This window comes from Cataglyphis hispanica, chromosome 22, assembly GCF_021464435.1.
Source record: "Cataglyphis hispanica isolate Lineage 1 chromosome 22, ULB_Chis1_1.0, whole genome shotgun sequence".
NCBI classification, from domain to species: domain Eukaryota; kingdom Metazoa; phylum Arthropoda; class Insecta; order Hymenoptera; family Formicidae; genus Cataglyphis; species Cataglyphis hispanica.
This window is the reverse complement of record NC_065975.1, coordinates 68,019-89,928: the sequence shown is the minus strand read 5'-3', so window position 1 is coordinate 89,928 and position 21,910 is coordinate 68,019. Positions and strand designations below refer to the sequence as shown.

The 21,910-nt window shown below is 28.6% G+C and overlaps 1 protein-coding gene across 4 annotated transcripts; it reads right to left on the bottom strand.

The window, feature by feature from the left end:
- Window positions 1-139: 139 nt before the first annotated feature.
- Window positions 140-20,369, bottom strand: LOC126857545 (supervillin-like). 4 transcript variants are annotated; one of them, XM_050607052.1, is made up of 25 exons: window positions 19,959-20,297; window positions 19,468-19,653; window positions 19,025-19,177; window positions 18,119-18,195; window positions 16,698-16,830; window positions 16,049-16,292; window positions 13,922-15,160; window positions 11,663-12,375; window positions 10,789-11,555; window positions 10,254-10,725; window positions 9,733-9,819; window positions 9,224-9,392; window positions 8,927-9,084; window positions 7,958-8,199; window positions 7,446-7,650; window positions 7,218-7,369; window positions 5,423-5,887; window positions 4,637-4,787; window positions 4,197-4,348; window positions 3,796-4,068; window positions 3,365-3,488; window positions 1,838-2,032; window positions 1,017-1,294; window positions 656-811; window positions 140-515 (listed from the first exon to the last, which is right to left on the bottom strand). In XM_050607052.1, the coding sequence occupies exons 2-25, from the start codon at window positions 19,649-19,651 to the stop codon at window positions 429-431; spliced, it is 6,876 nt and encodes a 2,291-aa protein (XP_050463009.1). In that variant the 5' UTR covers window positions 19,652-19,653; window positions 19,959-20,297; the 3' UTR covers window positions 140-428. The 4 variants fall into 4 exon arrangements, 3 of the variants coding, with proteins under 3 accessions (XP_050463009.1, XP_050463007.1, XP_050463008.1); XM_050607050.1 differs by having other exon boundaries at window positions 10,254-11,555; XM_050607051.1 differs by having other exon boundaries at window positions 10,254-11,555; window positions 19,025-19,174.
- Between the last annotated feature and the right edge of the window lie 1,541 nt (window positions 20,370-21,910).

Below are 21,910 nucleotides of genomic sequence, written 5' to 3'. Positions count from 1 at the left end.
GTTCGCAAGCAGATTCGCATGTAGCAGGTATTAAAAATATATAATCATCTGTGTTCACATGCCTATTATATATCATTTTATATATGTGTATATATATATATATATATATATATATATATATTATATATACACACACACACATACACACACACACATATATATATATATATATACGTCATAATTCAAATAGCACTGACAATGTTTTCGATTCGTATTGATTTTTAGTCTTCGGTTAATTATTACACTAGATTTATCGTCGTTAACTTACTCGATCGAAATGTTTCGTTTTATATATTGCAAGTTTTAACAAAAACATATTTAGGAATAGTTTTTTACAATTTTCAAGTTATAAATATCAAAAACAACAATGAAAACTGCATGTTGCGAGAACAGCTACTGCTCGCAGTATAGACAGTGAAAACAATCCATCAGAATAATCCTATTTCTTTTTTAATATTTACTTGTTTCCAGTTTGGAAGCTGTTGAAATTCTTCCTTACTCATCTTCAATAGCTCCTAAATCATGAAATATATTATCTATAGCTTTTTTGAGAGAATATTGTTAATATTAAATGTGATAAAAAAATATTTTATTAATTTAAATATATATATATGTCCTAGTTTATTTGCAAATCATAAATTTGTATGATACTAACTTGAAAGTGTTGTTGAGATAAATATAATTCTAAGCGCGTGGGATCGACTCCGTCAGGTAAAGGTCTTTGCAATAACTGCGCAGGAGGATATATGCTTTGTGTTAAGCGAGCCAATTCATTTTCTGCAGTTAATATTTCCCCTGGATTCCGGCCATCCTGATCATTAATTTTAATAAATTATGTGTGTTATATATTTAAAATCATATTTTCATATATTTGAAATATAATAAATCATATATGCACAATGAAATAATATTCATTAGTTTAAAATAAATCTTTGTTTCTAGCAGAATATACAAGGTATAAAAAGATTTCAAAAGAAAAAAATTATGATGTATGTATATTTTTTCTTTAAACATACTTCTATATTTAATTCAGCGACATCATCTCGATATATCCATTCAGGAAAGAGATTTATAAATTGCAAGGGTTCTAAACCAGCCCATACTAAGTATATTGGAAGATTCGTTGTTTGCGTGTTTCGAGTCTTTCGCCAATATCGTATCGCTATCGTCATCGCTGCTCTTCTCTCAGTCTGCCAACGGACAGTTTTACTACCAGACTGATCTTCCATTTCATTATCAGGCCACCATCCTTGCCAAATCCAAATCACGTTTTTATCATCCAATAAAAATAAGGCTGAAAGAGTTGCAAGTTTCGATAAAAAAATAACATAAATTAATAATTTTGTTAAAAATTTTCATAATAAAACTCAAGAAAATATAGAAATATAATAAATATAAAATACATTAAAATATATTAAAATATAGAAAAATAAACATAAATGATAAAGTTATAGCTAAAATGTCGCAAATATAAAAAATAAATAAAAATAAAGATATCACAAATAAAAATTGCATCAATAGGCTATAAATTATTAATATTATTTTAATGTATGCCAAGAAAAGCATGTTTGTTCGTATACAATAATCATAAATTTGTAATAAAGAGGAAAGAAAAAAATAAAAAAAAATGATGAGATTGGTAGGAAAGAAAGGCTGTTTCGAAAAAATGCATTAAAAATTTCTAGTTTATCTTTCAAAATACTGAATTACAAAATACCTTCCTTGTTAATATAGTATTGTTAAATAAAATAAAAATTTCTCGCGCATTTTTTTCAAAACAGAATCGCATGCTCATCCACGAATTAGTATTTGACATGTATTTTTGAAGGCATCATACCTGGTTGATTTGCTTGATATAAGTCATCCTGTGAAAAGGGAAATGGTGTTGTGAAATCTGCGCGATGTGGACATAATATTTCTGTTGCGCGAAACGTTTTAGAGATACTCGATAGATGATAAAGTCTTGGAGTGTGATCTTGTATTTCAGATGTTTCCAATGACCAATATAACTTTTTATTCATACTACCCAATGCTGAGAAATGCAAAGTTATGCGGTATTAGATTTTGTAAATAAACAACATTATTTTACATTACAAGTGTATTAAACTTATTTTTTGTTTCTTTAAACTGCCAAATTAAAATCAAAAGGGCTACATCCTAAGAGAAAAGAAGAGAAGAGAAGAGAAGAGAAGAGAAGAGAAGAGAAGAGAAGAGAAGAGGAGAGGAGAGGAGAGGAGAGGAAAAAACAGAGAAAAGAGAGAGAGAGAGAAAAAGAGGGCGGGAGAGAGAGAGAGCATCCAAAATAATTATGCTCCTCATTTATAATATAAAATTATATAATTTTACATAAGAACATTCTATTTTTTAAATATTTAATCTAAGGAGAAATATTTTTATAGTTATATATTAAATAAAAAAATCAACATCACACAATGATTAATATTATTATTTATATTATATGAAAATGCGTGTATTTTAAAAAAATCATACAGAACTCAATTTTGTTTGTTAGAAATTATGTACATTATTGGCCCAAAACATAAAATTTGGTAATTAAAATTTGCAATGGAGCGAGCGGCGAATTGCATTGTGCAAATCTAACACATTTTCAGTTTTTAAGGAGGAAATGGATGGATTAACTAAAGTTATTAAATCTAATATATTATATATTGAGATTTATGAATTGCACAAAGCTTATGGTTTTAGTTTCTTAAATATAAAATTAATAATTTATTTATGTGAGTTAAGTAAATATTTACCTTATAGATACTAATAATAACTTTATAGATACTGATAATTACTTTAATACTGATAATTACCTAATATTAACCTTAAGATTTTTGTCATATAGGTATTGTGATAGTTATAAAAGAGTTAGTTCTCAAGAGGGGTTCTCAAACTATGGTATGCGTACGACTAGTGGTGCGGAAGATAGTATGCGGAAGACTCCCAAGTGATACGCGAGCTACGATGAGAATCGCCTACTTTCTGTGTACAATAAATCAATTAAGTTCATAGCATGTTTTTTATGTTTTAACATTGCGTAAGTTAATAGCATACGCTATGTTCATGTTTCACACTGCAATATTCATCTTAATTTTAATTCATGGTATGTGTCTGTTTGTGTAGATAATTGAGTGGTACGCGAAAAATAAAGTTTGAGAACCCTTGCTACAGAGCAAATTTTTATTTTTACTCATATAAATTAATTATTAATTTAATATTTTGAAATGCTAAAAGTTCTTTTTGTTTTTTACGTTTTACGTTCTTTGCGTTTTATAGACTTATTAACTTTTGATATAGCTGATCCATCTAGTTCCTCCTTAAGTTAAGATATTTAAAAAAGGTATAACAAATTACTTACCGTTATTAAATTCTTCGGGTTCCAAACCTTCTTGAATTTCATATATTTGTATATCATCCTTGTTCGATAATCCGACTTCTTCTGGTCGATTTTTTTTTAATTGATTTGCTGCTTTTATCGCATTCTATAAAGAAGAAAAAAGTAAGAATGATAGAAAGAGATCTATCTGTAGCCGTTTATAGGAGAACACCTCATAGAAAAAAAAAAGAAATAGAAACAAAATAATATAAGAAAAGAAGAAGAAAAAGGAAGAAAGAAGCACTATTTAACTTCTATTTATTATATTATAAATTATTATGAGTTTAATAGTATGTAAAATGCGAGATTTACTGCAATGTTAAAAACTCTATACCCATGTGCACGCAAATATTAATTAATATTGTGTATGCGTTTATTATAATAATCTTTGTGGAAACTAATGAAAAATATACCTCTCGAACATGGTGTAATGAGTTATTTCCATGCCAGATATACATTTTTGCATTTTCAGTGTCTAGCAATACAAAGGAACCTCTACTTCTTAATTGTCGAGTGCTACAAGAGACTTCGGTCAAAAATGTCTCAGAATCTAAAATACCTCGACAAATGTACAATCTCCATTGTGTCTTACGTTTTTTCTCAGATTTCTTGCCATTGTGCACCACCATTTTTCCGGAGAATAAATTTAAGAATGCAGCCGGCTCATGCCCTTGGACAACACGAATCTGCAAATATATACTAAATATAATTCTCTCCATATTGAAAGAAGAAAGATAAACTCTGAATTAGTGCAACCAATTCAACAGTTCAGCTATAAAGAACAAACTCCATGATTGCTTTTTATTATTCTTACTTGAGGGCCTCGATCATTGCCTAATTCAACTGTTAACAATGCCGCAGCACCTCGTTCGTTCAAAGATGCATTTCTGCCCTGCCAAATAAAATATACGGATCTATCCCGACCTTTTGCCAAGTGTTTAGATGGTAGACCAGTAAGTTCTCTACCTATGGATATAAAAAAAAATGTAAAAACAATTATGTATTTTAAGAGCTAAAACTTACATAATTAAGTTCACATACATATACACATAACTAAAAAACTTAAATATAAAACTCATATAAACTATTTTAAACTTATTTTTAGAAAATGGAAATTGTATTACGAAACTAAAGTTTAAAAGTAAAAATCTTTCATTTTTTTTTTTTAAATTTTTTTAAAGATATGAATTTAAAATGTGACTTTTATGAAAATAAGTTCTGCGATTTCATGAAATTACACAATAAAAGGCTCACCAGTAACCGTGACAGAATACATCCATTGAACAATATAACTATCACCAGAATAGAATTGCCCAATAGAGGATTCATCTAAAAGTGCATGCGAGAATTCGTCGATGTGCCATACCATCACGCTTGTCGTAGCGACGATATATTCTTTCTTCAACTAAAATCAAATCAAATAAAATTATTAATTAGTTTTGTAGTCAGTCAAATGTTGATTGTAAAATATACACGGTCTGTCCCAATAGTTTCCAAACTTTCTTCGTATAGATAATATTAGTAGCACTATCTTTGTTGAAGCTTTGTTAAAAATTCTGGTAAGTTTGATCGAGATTCCACTAACAGCTGATTTATTATAAAGGCAGAAGTGAAATTGCCTCTTTGATTCATCAAGAAATCATTATGGAGCAAAGAGTCAACATTAAATTCTATGTTAAATTGGACAAATCGTTTACAGAAACATTCGAAATGTTACGGAAGGTTTAGAGATCAAGGGATCAAATATTATTTTTAATGAAACATCTACAAAGACAGCGTAACTTTGATTAAATAGATAGCGCTACTAATATCATTTGTAGAAGAAAGTTCGGAAACTTTTGGGACAGAGCTTGTATTTTTTTTCTAAACAGAAATTTATTAAAAAATCAATAGCGATTATGTCTAAATTAATAATACAATAAAATTTCTTCAAAATTGATATATATATATATATATATATATATATATTTTATCTTCAATATCCATACATAGATGGGAAAAAAAAAATTCTTACATCTTACTAATAAAAAGATAAATTACCTCATTATCGTAGCAACCAATTCCTCTACCTAAGTGACATCCTTCTAAGATAAAATCAACTGAAGTGGTGTTCGGTAACCACATATTGTCGTTATCATCCAAATGTATACTTATAACATCATCGATTTGTCGTGCATTGTCCTTTCGACCTCGCGCTTTTATCACATTGGTGACATTAGGCCAATCGAGAAACTTCTCCCGGAAGAGTATAGTCTCGACATGTTGCGTCAATTTAGCGAGTAAACACCACTCGGGTCTACTCTTGGCGGATTTTACGGATGAACTCGTATTTTTCCGATTACCGATTATACGGGCCGCATTAATTGGACAAGCTGTACATTCGCTGTAATCATATCCGTCATTCCACATCTCCGTGGCGAGTCGCGTAGCGAGCTTCTTCTTGTCCGACGTAACTCCTTTACCGCTCCAAATATACATTTCGGTACCGAAGTCAAATACCAGGATCTTTGCGAGAGGCATTAAAAATGCATACAACATAACGTAATGTCTTATGTGTTTCTTATAAAGAAAGTGCCCAATATAAAGAATGCAATTTTTTAAAATAAAATTTAAGCCAAAATGTAGAAATCGAACGGCAGTTTCTTCTGAAACAGGTTTCCGGTTTTGAGCATATCCAATCAATTTTTCAAAAAATTACTCTTAATATAAACATTTCGGTCACAGATGCTTGTGTACGAGTCGCGTATATATGAAATACGATGAGATATAATCCTATAAAAAGATTTGCATTGTAAATATTCCGTTTTATAAATTTATTTTTGTTTTTGTTTTTATCAACGTGCAATATCATAATTGAAGACAATCTAATATTTAAAAAAATTGAACCCTTAGAAAGAAAAAAAGAAAGAAAAAGAAAGAAAGAAATAAAGAAAGAGAGAAGAGAGAAAAAAAAATTATAAAAAAATTTGTTGTTTAGACATGCGCAAAACCGACATGTTTCGAAAACTGCAAACTATATAAGTTTTGAATCACGAATTAAAAAAAAGTTCAGAAAAATAGAATGTTCTCCCATTTATAATTTTAATTCTACAAACACATTTCTCATATATTATATGCATATATCAAATTAGGATGTAGGATATTCGTAAATTTGCGAAATAAAATTTTAAAGCAAAGAAATTCCCAAAAAATTAAATAATTTACTTAAACTTATAAAAGTATGTAATATAAAAATCTTTGAAATTATTATTTCAAGCAAATTTGTGTGTCGTGTGTATGTATGTATGTATGTATGTATGTGTGTGTATATAGTTATGAAACACATAAATATAATTGGAATAGTCACAATTTAATCATACATGCGATCGTTTTCATAATATATACATATATAATATAAATATTTTACTCTTTTCTAATCTATTAATTAATTTTTTTATTCACATTTTTAAATTTAAAAAAAAAAAAAAAATCAACCATTTTTTTTAGAATGACACCTAATTAGTCAATTTAGGAAAAAAAACCCCTAAGAATAGTCACTTTGAATAATCGGGAACAATCCCAGCATGCGCGATTAGAGCGCTTCTTTTTACCATCCATTATTGTCTCAAATATCTACTAGTTTTTATTTAAATCATTATTTATGTGTTTTAACTCTGTAAATTTTTACATGTTAAAAATTACTGCTTAAAATAAAAGATCTTTTGAAATACTTTGATCATTTAATATTTTAAGAACTTTGTTGCTATAATATTGTTTCACAAATTTTATAAATACTCTGTGAATTATAAATCATCTAAATGGCAATTATATAGCTTAGAATAAAATAAACAATTACCTTGTTGATATCGAGCATTTCAATCTTAGGTAATGTACCCCAAAACTTTTCATGTGGCACTAACTGTTCATTTTTCAATACATATACCATATTTGTATCGATAATAGCGGATTCATAGAGTTCATCTTCGTCAGGATGGCCAGCCTCGACAACTGTCACGATATTATTAATAGAAATATAAAAATATAATGTGTAATGTGTGTTACAAAGATAGAACACAGGATATACCATTGATTCTTTCGCTATTGAGTACACCAAGATACTTCCAGAATTGTTGGACTTCATCTCTCATGCAATTCAATTTGTCTTCGTTTATAGAAATAACTTTAGTCGCTTGACAACCTAGATCCTTTCGTTGTTGAATACTCAATGCGATTTCAGCGGCACGGGATTTTTCAATGACATTGCTGTATCTCCCTATGTAGTTGAAAATCTGCGATTTGTCGAGAGTCAATTTTATTAACAATTAGTAAAAAAGAAAAAAAAAAGTATCAGAGATCGATAGATATTACACAATCTAAATCAGATTTATAGTAAATCTGATTTATATATAGTCACCATATGTATATGCCATTACACATGTATTATTAGATATTTGATACTTTAAAATAATTAATATATTCTTTATCGCTATTTTTTTTATTGTTGAGAAAACGAGAGAATTAATTACTGTATTATATATTCTACTATCTTACATATATTATCTTACATTACTATCTTACATATATATTTATTATTACCTCCGATTTTGTTACTAATACATAATTATCACCGCTATTAATACTCTCAGCGACAGGCTCAACCAGCCTAACTTGAACATGACGTCTTCCTTTAACTAATATCAACATTATATCTTTATATGGTTGCAATTTATTCGCGGATACGTTTGTTTCCGATACATTTTTCAGAGTAACTGAACTAAAATCTTCTGTAGATGCTAAACCAGCGAGAGCCTCAATAGAGAAAGACGAATTCTTAGCGACTGAAACATTAATCGAAAACTTGTGAGTCTTAATTGAAATATTTTATTATATGTAAATAAAATGTCTCCAATTCAAATTTTGTAAAAAAAAAAATTTTGATACCCCTTCAGAGTATTTTTATTCAAAATTACAGATAAAAAAAAATATTTTAAAGATTTTTTGGTAAAACTTCTTAAAATAAGTTTTTTTTTTTTATTGTATGCGTTTTTTTAATGCTTTTCATTTATAAAAGAAAAATACAGTTTTAAGTGCTAGGTTTGCAAATTTACTGAAAAAAAAACAAAAAAAAAAGCTAAATAGCTTTTGTAAGACAAACATTTTTCACTTACATAACATTTTCATTTTTTTCTTACTAAAAATTACAATAATGAATGTATTGCTTATTCAATATTTCATTAAGGCACATTAAATATATAAATATATATATATATATATATATATATATATATATATATATATATATATATATTTATATTTATATTTTAAACACATAACTTGCTTTATCGCTGACTGCTTACAATCTAAGAGTAAAATTATTAAAAAGAGAATTTTTTTTTTAATTCTTTGAGTTCTGATAAAAAATATTCTATAAGAGAATTCCCTAATTTTTTTCAAATACAAATAAAAATTCCTAAAAATTCTAGATTTTCCATGTTTTTTCAAGGAATAGACACATCCTGGCAAAGCTTATATTATAAAATGACAAAGAAATCTGAATATGCTCACGTTTTTCTATGTTAAAGTTTTTGATCGTCCTTGCCACTATATCTGTGCGAATTTCGGTATATTCTGATCTTAAATCGGTGCGTGCTGCGAGAACTTTAAGAGGATTTCTCGAAGTGGCTCGTCGACGTTGCGTTCGTATGTTCCGTTTTTGCACTAATCTGTTGAGAAAATATATTAAATATATTAAATTCTAGATATATTTGCATGTACACATATCAACATTTTAAACAATTCGGATTTTTTCTATTTTACTCTTTTTCTTTCTTAATTTTTTACGAGTAATAGTAGGAAATTTACAATTTGGATTGTGGTGCAATTATATCGAAGTCAGTTTCATCTAAATCAAGACATTCGTTCTCGCATTTTTCCAAGGATACATTGCTAAAGAAAGAGGTAAACGTTTCGTCATCCGTTTTAAGTACCGAAACAGTTGGCAACAAGATATGCTCCGCTTTACACTCTTCACCTACAAATTACACATAAACATATATGACAAACTTTATAAATTTATATACAATATGAATTCCATTAAAAAAAAAAAAATCCTGAAAAATATTGAAAAAAAAATCACATATTTATTGTCGTTGCAGCTCTTTTTTAGCAATAATATTATTCATACAAGCTGTCCCAGATAATTTTATACAATTCAGTGACAAAAATAATACTGTTAAAACTAAATAATATTGCAAATAAACATTTTTTTTCTCTCTCTCTCTTTGGAACAGCGCAAATCGTCAGCAAGATAAAGAGCACAATATTTTTAATAGCAATTAAAACAAATTTTGATAGAAATTATATCAAAATACCGCTGTCGTCGCTAGCAGGTTCAGAGAAACTCGTACGCATAATAGAAGATAAATCTTTACATGGACTTGTAGGAGTCGATACTGCATCTGGAAAGATATAGTTCTTAGCAAGTCTATTAGCAAGTATATTAGTATAGTCTATAGCTCTTATTTTTGTTTAGAATACAAAGCAAAAAAATTAAATTTATCTACTATTATTATTAAATCTCTCTCTCTCTCTCTCTCTCTCTTTCACTCACATTCTCTTTACACTCTCTCTCACTCTCACATATTCTCTCTCTCTCTCTCCTTACAAATTATTGGATTGTTCACGCAATATAAATGTCTAAAAAACATCGTAAAAGTCATTTAAAAAAATGATTTAAACTTTGATTATTTAAAAAACGGCCTAGATTTTTGAAATCTTTTTTAAATGCTTAAAGAACAATTTATATCTTTGATAGAAAATGGCTTAAATAAATTTAAGATGTTCTCTAAACAATTTTCTATTTCTCTCAAATACAAGAAACTTTCGTCTTTACCCTTTCTCGTTTTGAATCGCTGTGGACGTAGTGCTTTCTTCTTTTGATTTGAAATATTCGCTGTAGTTTCCGTGAGAAATGATGAACTTCCGTCTTTCGATCCGACTACTTTCATTTTGCCAGCGACAGTGAAGTTAATTGCGTCTTGTGTCACAATTCTACTCTTCCAACTTTCTTTAGAAGACTCTAACTTTTCGATGCAGTCAGCCAATACACCTGATTTGATCGTCGTGTTCTCCTCCGTACTCAATAGTGGATTGTCAAATGAATCATTAATTTTTCCATCAGCCACGCGTTGTCTCCAGCTCGTACTACCATTATGACGTAGCGCAGCCAGTCGGTCGGCAATACTTACACTCGGCGTCTCGCTCGTTTCTATCGATGCTATTACCTGAGTCGCATTACGACACTGTCGTTCCAAGCGTTGTCGTGGCCTTCGCCTCTCATCGCCGCGCAAATGTTGATTGATATTCTTGGCCAATAAATTAGAACATTGTGTGATATTAGTATATTTTTTATTTTCAGTAATATGTACCTCGTAATCATTGGAAGATGACAACGCGTGATTGTCGTCGTTGTTCTGTTTCGCCATCATTCTTTCCTGTTTCCTGACATCAGTATCTTTTTCGTTGTTCTCATTATCATTGGTGTCGTCTTTATAATTGTCATTGTCGTTGTGAACATTCGATATCTTATTTGATTTGACTGTCAATAAATTGCTATGCCATTTATCATTGCATCTTTTTGATACACTGTTGCTCGGAATAGTATCAATTTTGCAGTTTATATCATTCGATAATTTCTCATTCCGAAACATCGCAGTTTTTTGAGAAGGCACTGAAGCTCTGTTTTCTATGTTATCACTTTCCTTAGAAAGAGATGTTCGCAAATTGTCGCAAACACATTGCAAACTGTTTTGCGTCATATTAGTCGTTATATCGGAACTATCTAATCTTTCGCAAAATTTAGCAATTTCACTGTTTTGATTTTGGCTCTCAATACCACTTGAGCCTCCCTCGCTTCTCGAGGTTGCTGCATCATTCATAGTCTGAATGGACCTCAAGTTAAGATTACTTTTTAGAATAGAACGAAGATACACTTCGGAATTCGGTAAGGTAGTTGGTTGTTCCAATTCCTCAGATTCTCTCTTAAGCATAGGTTTTATCAATTTCGCAGTTTGTAGTTCTGGGGTTTTAGTACATAGATTTTTCATATGACCAACGGATGATTTTAGAATACCTTTTGGTGAATCATGCTGCAACGACGTGCTTGCAAGCGGTGTATGAAGTGGTTTGGAATGCTCTGAAACAATAAATTGTATGATTGCTTATTTAATATCGTGTATAATTTTTATAATCGATATAATCTTTCTGATAATCGATACAAGTATTACTTTATTTAATACTTGCCTGTGATCAAGGTTTGAATTTGGTGATTTACATTTAGTGAGGATATTCGAGATGCCACTTCAACTTCCTCGGAAGTTATAGGCTGTGTTTTGTAACGTGCAGATAATCGTTTCTTTTGAATTAATCTTTCTTGGTATGCGGCAGTATCCGTTGTCGCGATCTTTTTATCAAAAAGTCGCACTCGTTCGGCTATGCTGAGTTTGGACGGCTCACATTCGTCAATAAGCATTCCCGAAATATTTAATGCGGTGTTGCGATGATTCTGTAGAACTGCTTCACGCACTTCTTGGGAAGTTACCGGTTGTGTATTGAATCTCTCGCTCCCCTGTGTCTTTTTGCGCTCGCGATAACGTTCAACGCCGCGTGATGATTTCTGCAGAGTTATACGTTGAGAATCATTTTCCGTTGCAGCTGTCATCTTTTCTTGCAGAGCCTTAAAGTGTTGTGTCATTTTTGACACGCTATTGTTATGATGAATAGTGGCAGAATTTTCTTGTATATCGTGCTGATCGTCCTTGTCTTTCAAAATCTCTTTTTTGTCAATCGTCTGAGTAAGATTCTCTATCGCATTGCGATGATTGTCCGTGTCGGCATCAAGCTTCACGAAATATACATGCGAATCCGTCTTATTCTTTTCCTCCATGCTATTTATATTTTGTTTGATTTGACAGAATTTTTCACACGACAGTTTACTACTATCTTCAATTGCAGAACTAGAAAAAAAAAGACAAATATACACAAATGCGTACTAATATTAATATAATTTATATATTCAATAAATTTATTAAAAATATAAATCCCAGAATTAATAAATTTATTAAAAATAAATCCCAGAATAACACCATGAGGCGTTTCTGCTTTGAGAATTGTGTGTTAGATCTATAATTAAACTTGGCATAGGCTCAAAACATCAGTAAGCTCATACATCATTACAGCAAATTGAAAAAGATTCAGTTTTCAAGCTTAATATTGCACAGCGTAAGAAATCTTTTTCTCATATAACAGTATATTTGATTGAATTCTTTTATGAAAGTAATGCTACACAGAAAAAATTGTAAACAAAGATCTTCTTTATATATATCGAGCAACTGGACATAGAATATTTTAATGAATTTAGATAATTAAATTTTACCAGTCCAGAGAGCTTTTTTACTTTGTTAATTCAATAAAAATTATACCATAATAATAATCCACTTTTAAATATTTAAAATTACAAATTTTGCTTCATTTAGCCATTTAGAAACAAATGTTTTTCTACACAAGAACTGAATAAATATCAAATCTTGATAATCATCAATATCAAACATCATCTTCTCATCTTCATTAATAATATAAATTATTCTGCAAAACAAATAAATAGAACTCAAGCATTAATATACACTAATAATAATGCATTCTTATATCGATCTATTCTTATTCAAATCTCTGAATTAGTTCTTAAGCAGAAAATCTATTCAAATTTTGTAAAAAGATATTCTGAAAATTTTCCTATGGAGTCTTCCAGGTTTTTTTTTGTTCAAAATTACAAGTAAAAAGAACTTTTTTACAGATTTTTTGGAAGCAACTTTAAAAAAAAATTTTTTTATTGTGTAAATTTTCTAATATTTATCACTTACACAAAAAAATAAAGAGTCATTTAAATTTCAAATGCTAGCTTTGAAAATGTACTAAAAAAACTGAACAGCTTTTAAAAGATAAATATTTTTCATCTGCACTAACATTTTTTTTTATTTTTATCATTAAAAAAATATCAATAAAAATATGTGCTCCTGTATTTCATATTTTGCTAAAACATATAGATATATATTTATGATGCATTTTAAATATATATATTATTAGTGTATTATTGATTGCTTACACTATAAAATCAAATTCACCAGACTAGTTTTTTAAAAAATTTTCTGAATTCCAATAAAATTCCAAGAAATTTTCCGGATTTTTCTGAATATAAAAAAATCTTTGAAAATTCTAATTTCTCCAAGTTTTTCTAAGGAATAAACACCTCGAAACTGTTTTTCTTGTGACATAGAACAAGATAATAGTTTCATGTTATTGATACACGAAAAAAAAAAGATGAAAAGATTTAATAAGTCGTGTGTTATACGAGACCGAATTAATAAGTTTTGATTTTTTACTCATAACGTATTATGTTAATATTTAAATGGACTAAATATCATTAATAGATATAATTATATACTTAAGATTTTAATAACTATTATTTGTTTATATTCTGTCATATTAATTTATTGATAGACATACCTATTTTCTGCATAGGAGATGTCACATATATTGGATCGGTCGGTTGTGAAACTACAACTTGTTGATGTATACAACGCATCGATTGATGAACTTGATTCGAGAGACCTTCGTTTGGTCAAAATGCGAATGGACTCGACACAATCGTTGCCGTTAATGGATCGCGTGTGACCTACGGATTGCGCTCTCTTTCGCAAAAATAAATTCGCCGTTAAGTCGCGCGTATCATCGTGATAACGACTACCGCTCGACTGCTTCAATATAGATCGCACGTTTTCGATTTCAATTGCTCGATTCTTCAATGCAGACAATTTTCTTGGTGAAGTCGACTCCGTCTCGTAACCACCTTCTTCGTATGAATTTTTTCGTGAGGACTTTAAGATTGTCTTCTTTGGTCTATCATGCTCATGTTCATCTGACTCTGTACTCAATTTCTTCTTTAATATAGGTCGAGGCTCGAGATATGAAACGTCACCTGCAGCAAATTCCTCCTTGCCATATTTTTTCTTTAATATCGGTCTCACTTCAGATCCATCAAGACCATCGGAAACTAAGCTCGCGGTGTTAATGATTTGACTTCCACTCGCATTCGTATTCACAACGTCCGACACGATGGTCACATGATGATTGATATTATTGGCGCGCACATTGTTTGCGAGTTTTCGTTTTAGAATACTCTGCGGTTCTGAAAATCCTAATGACAATTGATGAACTTCCCTGTCGTCTTCTCTAGATGATTTCCGTTTCAATATGGAAGTGGGTTGTTGATCAGGACTCTGATCTCTCTTGACGATTTCATCTAATGATGATCGCCTTTGATTTTTTAAGATTGGCCGAAACTCCGAATAAATGTTATCAGCAAAAAAAACATCGGGAGAGCAGCTACGACGACGTAATATCTCACTTTCATCTAAACTGCTCCGTTTCTTCAAGATACCATGTCTCTTATGAGAAACAGGTTCCATGACAGATGACGAGAAAGTTACTGGTGATGGTACATGAGAAGAACTGCCAGACAAAGTTTGTCGTTCGCTTCCTTCACCATCGACTGTTTTATGTTTAAGAATTGAAATTGGGGCTTGTTTCGATACGTTATACCTTTTTGGCGACATTGACTCTTTCTCGGTCGAATGATTCGCGCAGTTTGTAGTTGTAGATGTGAGTCTTTCCACACGTTCCATAGTAGCTCGCGTTAGCGCCGTTAACACATCCACTCTGCGTGAAACCTCCGAATCGTCACTACTGAAGAAAGTCAATTTTAACTAATTAGTTACGCTTTCTTTCTAATATTACTTTTGCTAATAAAATAATGGAATGAAATGGAATGCAATATATACATACATATTTATATATGTAAGGTATCCCATTGACATAGGGAATAAATTTCCATATTATTATTATCCGATTAATATGTTATTTTAAAAAATTTTATAGTTAAATATACGTTGTTTCGAGGAGAATATTACATGATTAGAATAATTTTGTATAAAAACACAATTATCAAAGAGAGAAACTAAAAAAATGTTCTGCGTTTCAATAAAATTTTATGACAATTTCCTGGCTTTTCTAAGTATAAAAACAAATCCTTAATGTCATCTTTTCCATGTTTTTTCAGAGAGTAATTGGCCTATACATACATAACTCACAGTCATAGCTACATCTATATGTACATGCATGCGAGCATGCGCACACAAAAATAAAATACATATATTTCTTTTGATTTTTTGAAACAATAAATAAAATATCGCGTCATAAATTATTCACTTTCCTTTTATTTAATATTCTTATATTTAAGAAAAATGAAAAAAAATTATGCAATAAAAAAAAGTTCTACTAAAAAAAAAAATTTTTACTATCAAATTTGAACAATTTGATAATTGCACAGAGAACAAAAATATTTTATCGACAAAATGTCATCTTCAATATGATAATGTCATTTGTCCCAAATATTATCCTTATTTTTCAAAATGTTTTCGTATTATTTAAAATAGAATATTCTACATGTATGTAGATATTGTAAAATAGATTAAATACAATCTTGAACTCTTTTGTGCATATATATCTATTATTATTATTATTATTATTATTATTATTATTATTATTATTATTATTATTATTATATATATATACTTAGGCTTTTGTATAAGGGAACGCTTCGTGCTGTTGATAGATGCAACAGAAGATGACGAGCAAGTTTTAGAGAGATTCTTGATATTGTTACATTGAGCTTCAATTACTTTCGAATCGATATGTTTTCTGTGTGAACTTGCCATTGACGCTTGATGATTGCTACAAGAGCCAATAGAACTTGATATTTCAGACATTTGACTTTGTTTGTTAGAGTGCCTTCTGAAGCGTCTTTCATTAGAATCAGCTAAAAATTATATTAGTCATTGAAGAAGCAAGGTGTAGTACAAGATTATCCTATAAATATTTTAGCTAACATCCATTCCAAATCAGAAACGCGGTTCGTATATATAGTACAGTTGTGTACATAATTTTTATAATTTTAAAGTATACACATGTGGATACACAAATATCAATTTTTAATGTCCTTTCAAAAATTTGTTTTTTTTTGCAATAATTTTCATTATGTTTGTAATTTTATATTAAATTTTTTGTATTTTATTAAAATCTCAATTACTTTCAAAATATTTTTTCTATTATAACTTTTTCTACACTATTATAAATGAATATGGTATACAATTTTTGGTATATCAAAAAAATATTTCTATAAAAAACCTATTATTAAAAAGCAATAGATTAATAAATTTCTCACCATCACTTGAATGATCAGTAGACACTGCTTCTACATGACGCGACTTATTTAAGTAGGATCTACGTTTGTAACTCTTATCTCTTTCCTTGATAGGATTCATGGTTACACCACCCTCTAAAGATGTCGAATTTTTCTACACACAGATATATATATATATATATATATATATATATATATATATATTTCTTTATTCATTGCATGTCCATAACACACATACACACACATACACACACAAACAATACATACATATATGTTTATGTAGTAGAGAGTGTCTCACTCTAAATTGTCCACTTAAATATCTCAAAAACTAAGCTCAACAGATAAAAATGTTGAAGATTTTATAGACTTTTTATAGAATATTGAGGAAAAAGTCAGTAGTAATCTCGTTTTTAACTAAAATCATTTTTCAAAATATTGTAAAGGTCAATTGTTTTTTTTAAATAGAAGTACTTTTTATAGCAGATCCTAAAGATTTTGCATTAAAAAAGATCCTAAGACATGTATATGGCCTAAGTCTAATAGTTTTTTGGAGTTATTTTACTTCATTTTGCACTTTTGCATTAAAACATTTCGCTATTAACTTTATAAATATTCATTCTAAAAGAGAATGTCATTACTATAAATTGGTTTCCCTTTTCAATATAAAATCAATATAAAAAATTCTAAAAATTCTTGGCATATTTGTAGAACTGCACTTATGATTTGAATATATTCATGTTACATTGTACTTATATTAATTTTGTGAAACAAAATTTTATAAATATATGTTTCTGGAAATATTTTGAAGATTGTTAGAACTAAAATTGTTAAATAGCTAAAAAAATATATATTTTAGTTTTCATAATAAACACCGTATTACTACATTGCCTTTAAAAAAAATAATTTCTGTAATTTTCGCAAACCATATCTTATTCATTGCTTGTAATATAAATTTAGTTGCAGTTTAATCATTTAATTATGATAACCAACAACTCATCATTTTTAAATGATTTAAATTAAACATTAAAATGTATTTTTTTTTAATTTTAATTAAATTAATCATTTTTTAAATTACATTTCTGTAAAGTGGTCAAAATACAAATAAATTGCAAAATATAAATTTTGGCATCTTTTTTGAAACTGTGCATAGCTATTAGTAGTTAAAATTCTTTGCAGCAATTTACTAATACTACTTGCAATAAAATTTTATCATAATAATCGCCTATGCAATATTAAGCAGTTTCCTTATTATTAGAGTAAAGTGACATTTTGCTGCATCATACAAAAGCATTTTTATTTAGTTTTGCTAAATTGTAAAAAAGTTGAGCAGACTTTAAATATTAAAAAAAAAGTTATTACAAAATATATGTTATATATTATCCAATATATTACTATATCTAACATTAGTGTATGTAATCATAATAATAATTATAAATACTTACTTGCTTAGGTGATGAATTGTACCTCTGAGAAAAAGGAGCTTCTGATCCACGTTTATTAGATAACGTTACATTTATTTCTAGAAAGAAACAACTTGTTGGTATTTTTTTCAAATTAATCAAGTATGCATAACATTATGATATTTATAACATATTACTAATTCAGTAAAAATATATGTATTCAGTATAATAATATATGTACAATAATATATGTACTATACTATGATACATTGTATTATAAAATAATGTTGACAAATTAGTAACATTTTATCATACAAGCATATATGTATGCATGCCCATATATACAGTCTAAATATCAATATGTACACACACACACGCGCGCGCGCACACGCATACACACCAACATGGTCGTAAAAAAAAAAATTATTGCTGCCACTCCCTAAAAGAGTAGTAATTGATAAAAAAGTTTTGTAAAACTGAAAAATAAAAAAAAATTATTAAACTTGTATTTTCATGAAGCCTATTCCCTTTAATTTACAGACTTGAGGTTTTACAGAACTTTTCTTTTTATCAATTATTCTTTTAAGAGGCTGCAGCGATAATTTTTTTTTAACGATCATTTTAATATACATACACACATACATTAATATATTAATATATTTATATTATAACAAAATATTTTATTTTAAATAATACAAAATAATATAATCCACATTAAAAACGCGAATAAAAAAAAATAAATTTATTAGATTTTAAAAAAATTATGTATATAGATTGAAGAAAGATAATATGGTAATATTATTATTTTTCTATATACTGAGAGAAAAATACTGTTTATAGTGTAGAAAAGATTGGGATATAATATATAATATATGATAATATTTTACAATACATAATTAAAATTATATAATTTCTAAATATAAATATTAACTTGAGATATTCACTCACCATTCGATATAGAAGCCGCTCGTAATCTAGAGGTCCTGTTCTCACGAATCTGAGTTTTACAGATTGCAAAATTTTTAATACTCTCCTTGGGCTTTATTTTAGATATTATTTTATTATTCTTCTCTGCTGTAAGATTACATTGCTTCTTTTCTACTGTGACAAAAACAAATTATATATTTTAATTATTTAATATTTTTTTAACATTTTAAAACTAAAGCAAATATTTAACATAAAATCAAGATATTTAACATAAAAGCAAGTTATTTAAAGAACAAGCAATTATTAAAGGTATTAATATAAATTCTAAATTATTGTTCTTTTTTTTAGTTTATCAAGATATAATTTGAAAAAATATAAATAAAAGAGTTACAAGATATTACAATATGTTTATCTTTCATGTTTAAAAACTAATTACTTGACAAATGTTATCTTTTTATACTTACTAATATTTGAAGAACAAGTAGTTATATCTTCTTTAATTAATGATTCAATGTTCTTTTGACCATAATGCTGTAAATCACTGTCTTGCAAACAAGTGTTTTGGTTTACCAAATGTGTTGTAGTATCCTTCGTTTTACTTGACTCCTCACTAGCTGCCATCAAAACTGTGATTCCGGTAGCTACCATTACTAAAAATGATACATTTTTATAACATTTATAGTACTATATTGAAACATTATTATAAGATTATATTATTTTTTAAATAAACAAAATTCAGTTTTCTTTTTTTAATCTTTTAAAAAAATATTAGGATTTTCTCATAAGTGGCTTATCAATTTTAAAGCAGATGTAGTATATTGCAATTAAACATGTGTATATGATATCAATATATGTAATTTTTGAAAAGAGCAATAAAAAATTATGAAATTGTTATAAAAAAAATACAATTTTCAATGTTAAACAGACATTATGAGACTAGTAAATTTTTACTCACTTAATATGAATTAATATGAGTTTTCTTGCACTGTTGCCATAATTTCACTTTCGAAAATTTTCGAAAGAAATTGTTGGGCAATAGAAAACGTAGCACAGAAATGACGCATATTATGACTAATTGTAAATTATCACAGTTATTTAATAAGTACTATGCATAAAATGATATAACATTTGCGAGACAATCGTGTAATCGAGATTAATCCGCATGTGATCTGTATAATAAGCTCAAGCGAAATATTTATATCATATTTACATTAAGAATGAAAATTGATGATTAATGAAAAAGTAACATCTTTACGAAAACAGTATCATTTCAATGAACTGATCACGTCAATAGACTTAATGTGGCTTAGCTGAGAAAACTGTTGAGTTGTCAACTTATAATAATCAAGTTAGGTTGCACTTTCTATCTGGATTCTACCACAGAGCTTTTATACACTTAGAGATGCCCTCGAGCGGAATCACCATATATGTAATACTATTGGCTCAATGAAATTCGCGCATGCGAATTGCGTACAAGTGCAGAATTTGCGAGAATTGGAAGCGAGAGATTGATATACGTCTGCACCGTAATGTTTTCGCTAACGTCGCTTATTGGGAAGATACATGACTAGCAATATAGTAATATTACATATATAATCAGTCCCTTGAAGCATCACGGGTAAATACCTTTACCCGTAAGATTAGCCATATTTGGGACCAGTTATAACTAGACGCATCACATCAAGCTATTCGTGTATCATGACTGTTGATTCGGAAAGGAATTGGTAACAGCTGCGTTCCGATATTCACTATTCAGTATGCCAGTACTGAAAAATTTATAATTTACGTCACGTACACTATAGATTTTCAGTACTAGCAGAATATTGGAATACAGCCAACATTATTTCAATATATCTATACGTATATGTATATACAGGGGATGTCACACGATAGAATGTTGTAAATTGTTTTCTCCGAAACTATAGCAAGGAAATTCTTTTTGCAGCTTCTGCTTTATTGAAGCTTTTTAAATGACAAACAAGGTATCGCCATCAATTTCTTAAAAAAGGCTAAAAAATTTTTCATATGACATTTAGCGAAAGTCACAATATATCTATAGGGTTGCCAGACGTCCTTCAATGAGGAGGACAACCTTCTAATTTAGTAAAATTTTTTCTGTTCTCCCGAGGATACTATTTGTTCTTCAATTTTCGCAACAATTAGTTTCCTCTTTTTCCTTTGTAGACATGTTGTTAATAGATATAATTTAAAATATATTAATAATTACGATTATTGCAATACTTATTATAATCTTATTTCTATTCGTTAACTTTTTTCTTTTTCTTTTTTTTTTTTGCTTGCTAAAACTCGTGTTGGAATTTTTAAATATGGCAACCCTAAGTATATCTGCCCGGACGATCATATATATGTATATAAACATGAAAGAATTAATTAGCTGGTAATTATTAAAACTTCAATTCGAAAGAACACATTTAAAGCTATAGGAAAATATAATTAATTATAATAAATCTCCGCGTTTCGGAAATTACAATTTTTCGTATACCGCATAAAAGATAATATATTGAAGTCTCGAAAGGGATAAATTTTTTCGCAATATTTCAGCTTTTTATTTAGATGAGTTCTAATAAGTAACATCCCACGAGATGTAAAAAAGAAATTCTTAACTTTTTTACTGAAACTATTACAAAAGAGATTTCACCATTTTTTGTATGACGATATTTTGCAAAGTATACCTATCGCCGATAATATTTATCGCCGAGCAATTATAAAATAATGAAAATAATGAAAAAATTATTTTATGCTGCTACATAATTAAAAATTTATATAAAATAAATTAAGACAGCTCAGAATGCAGGAAAACGATAATAGAATATACAGAATACTAGTAAATTGATAATTCAATGTAATATGCGTGTGTATATCTAATTAAATTTGATATAATTTAGG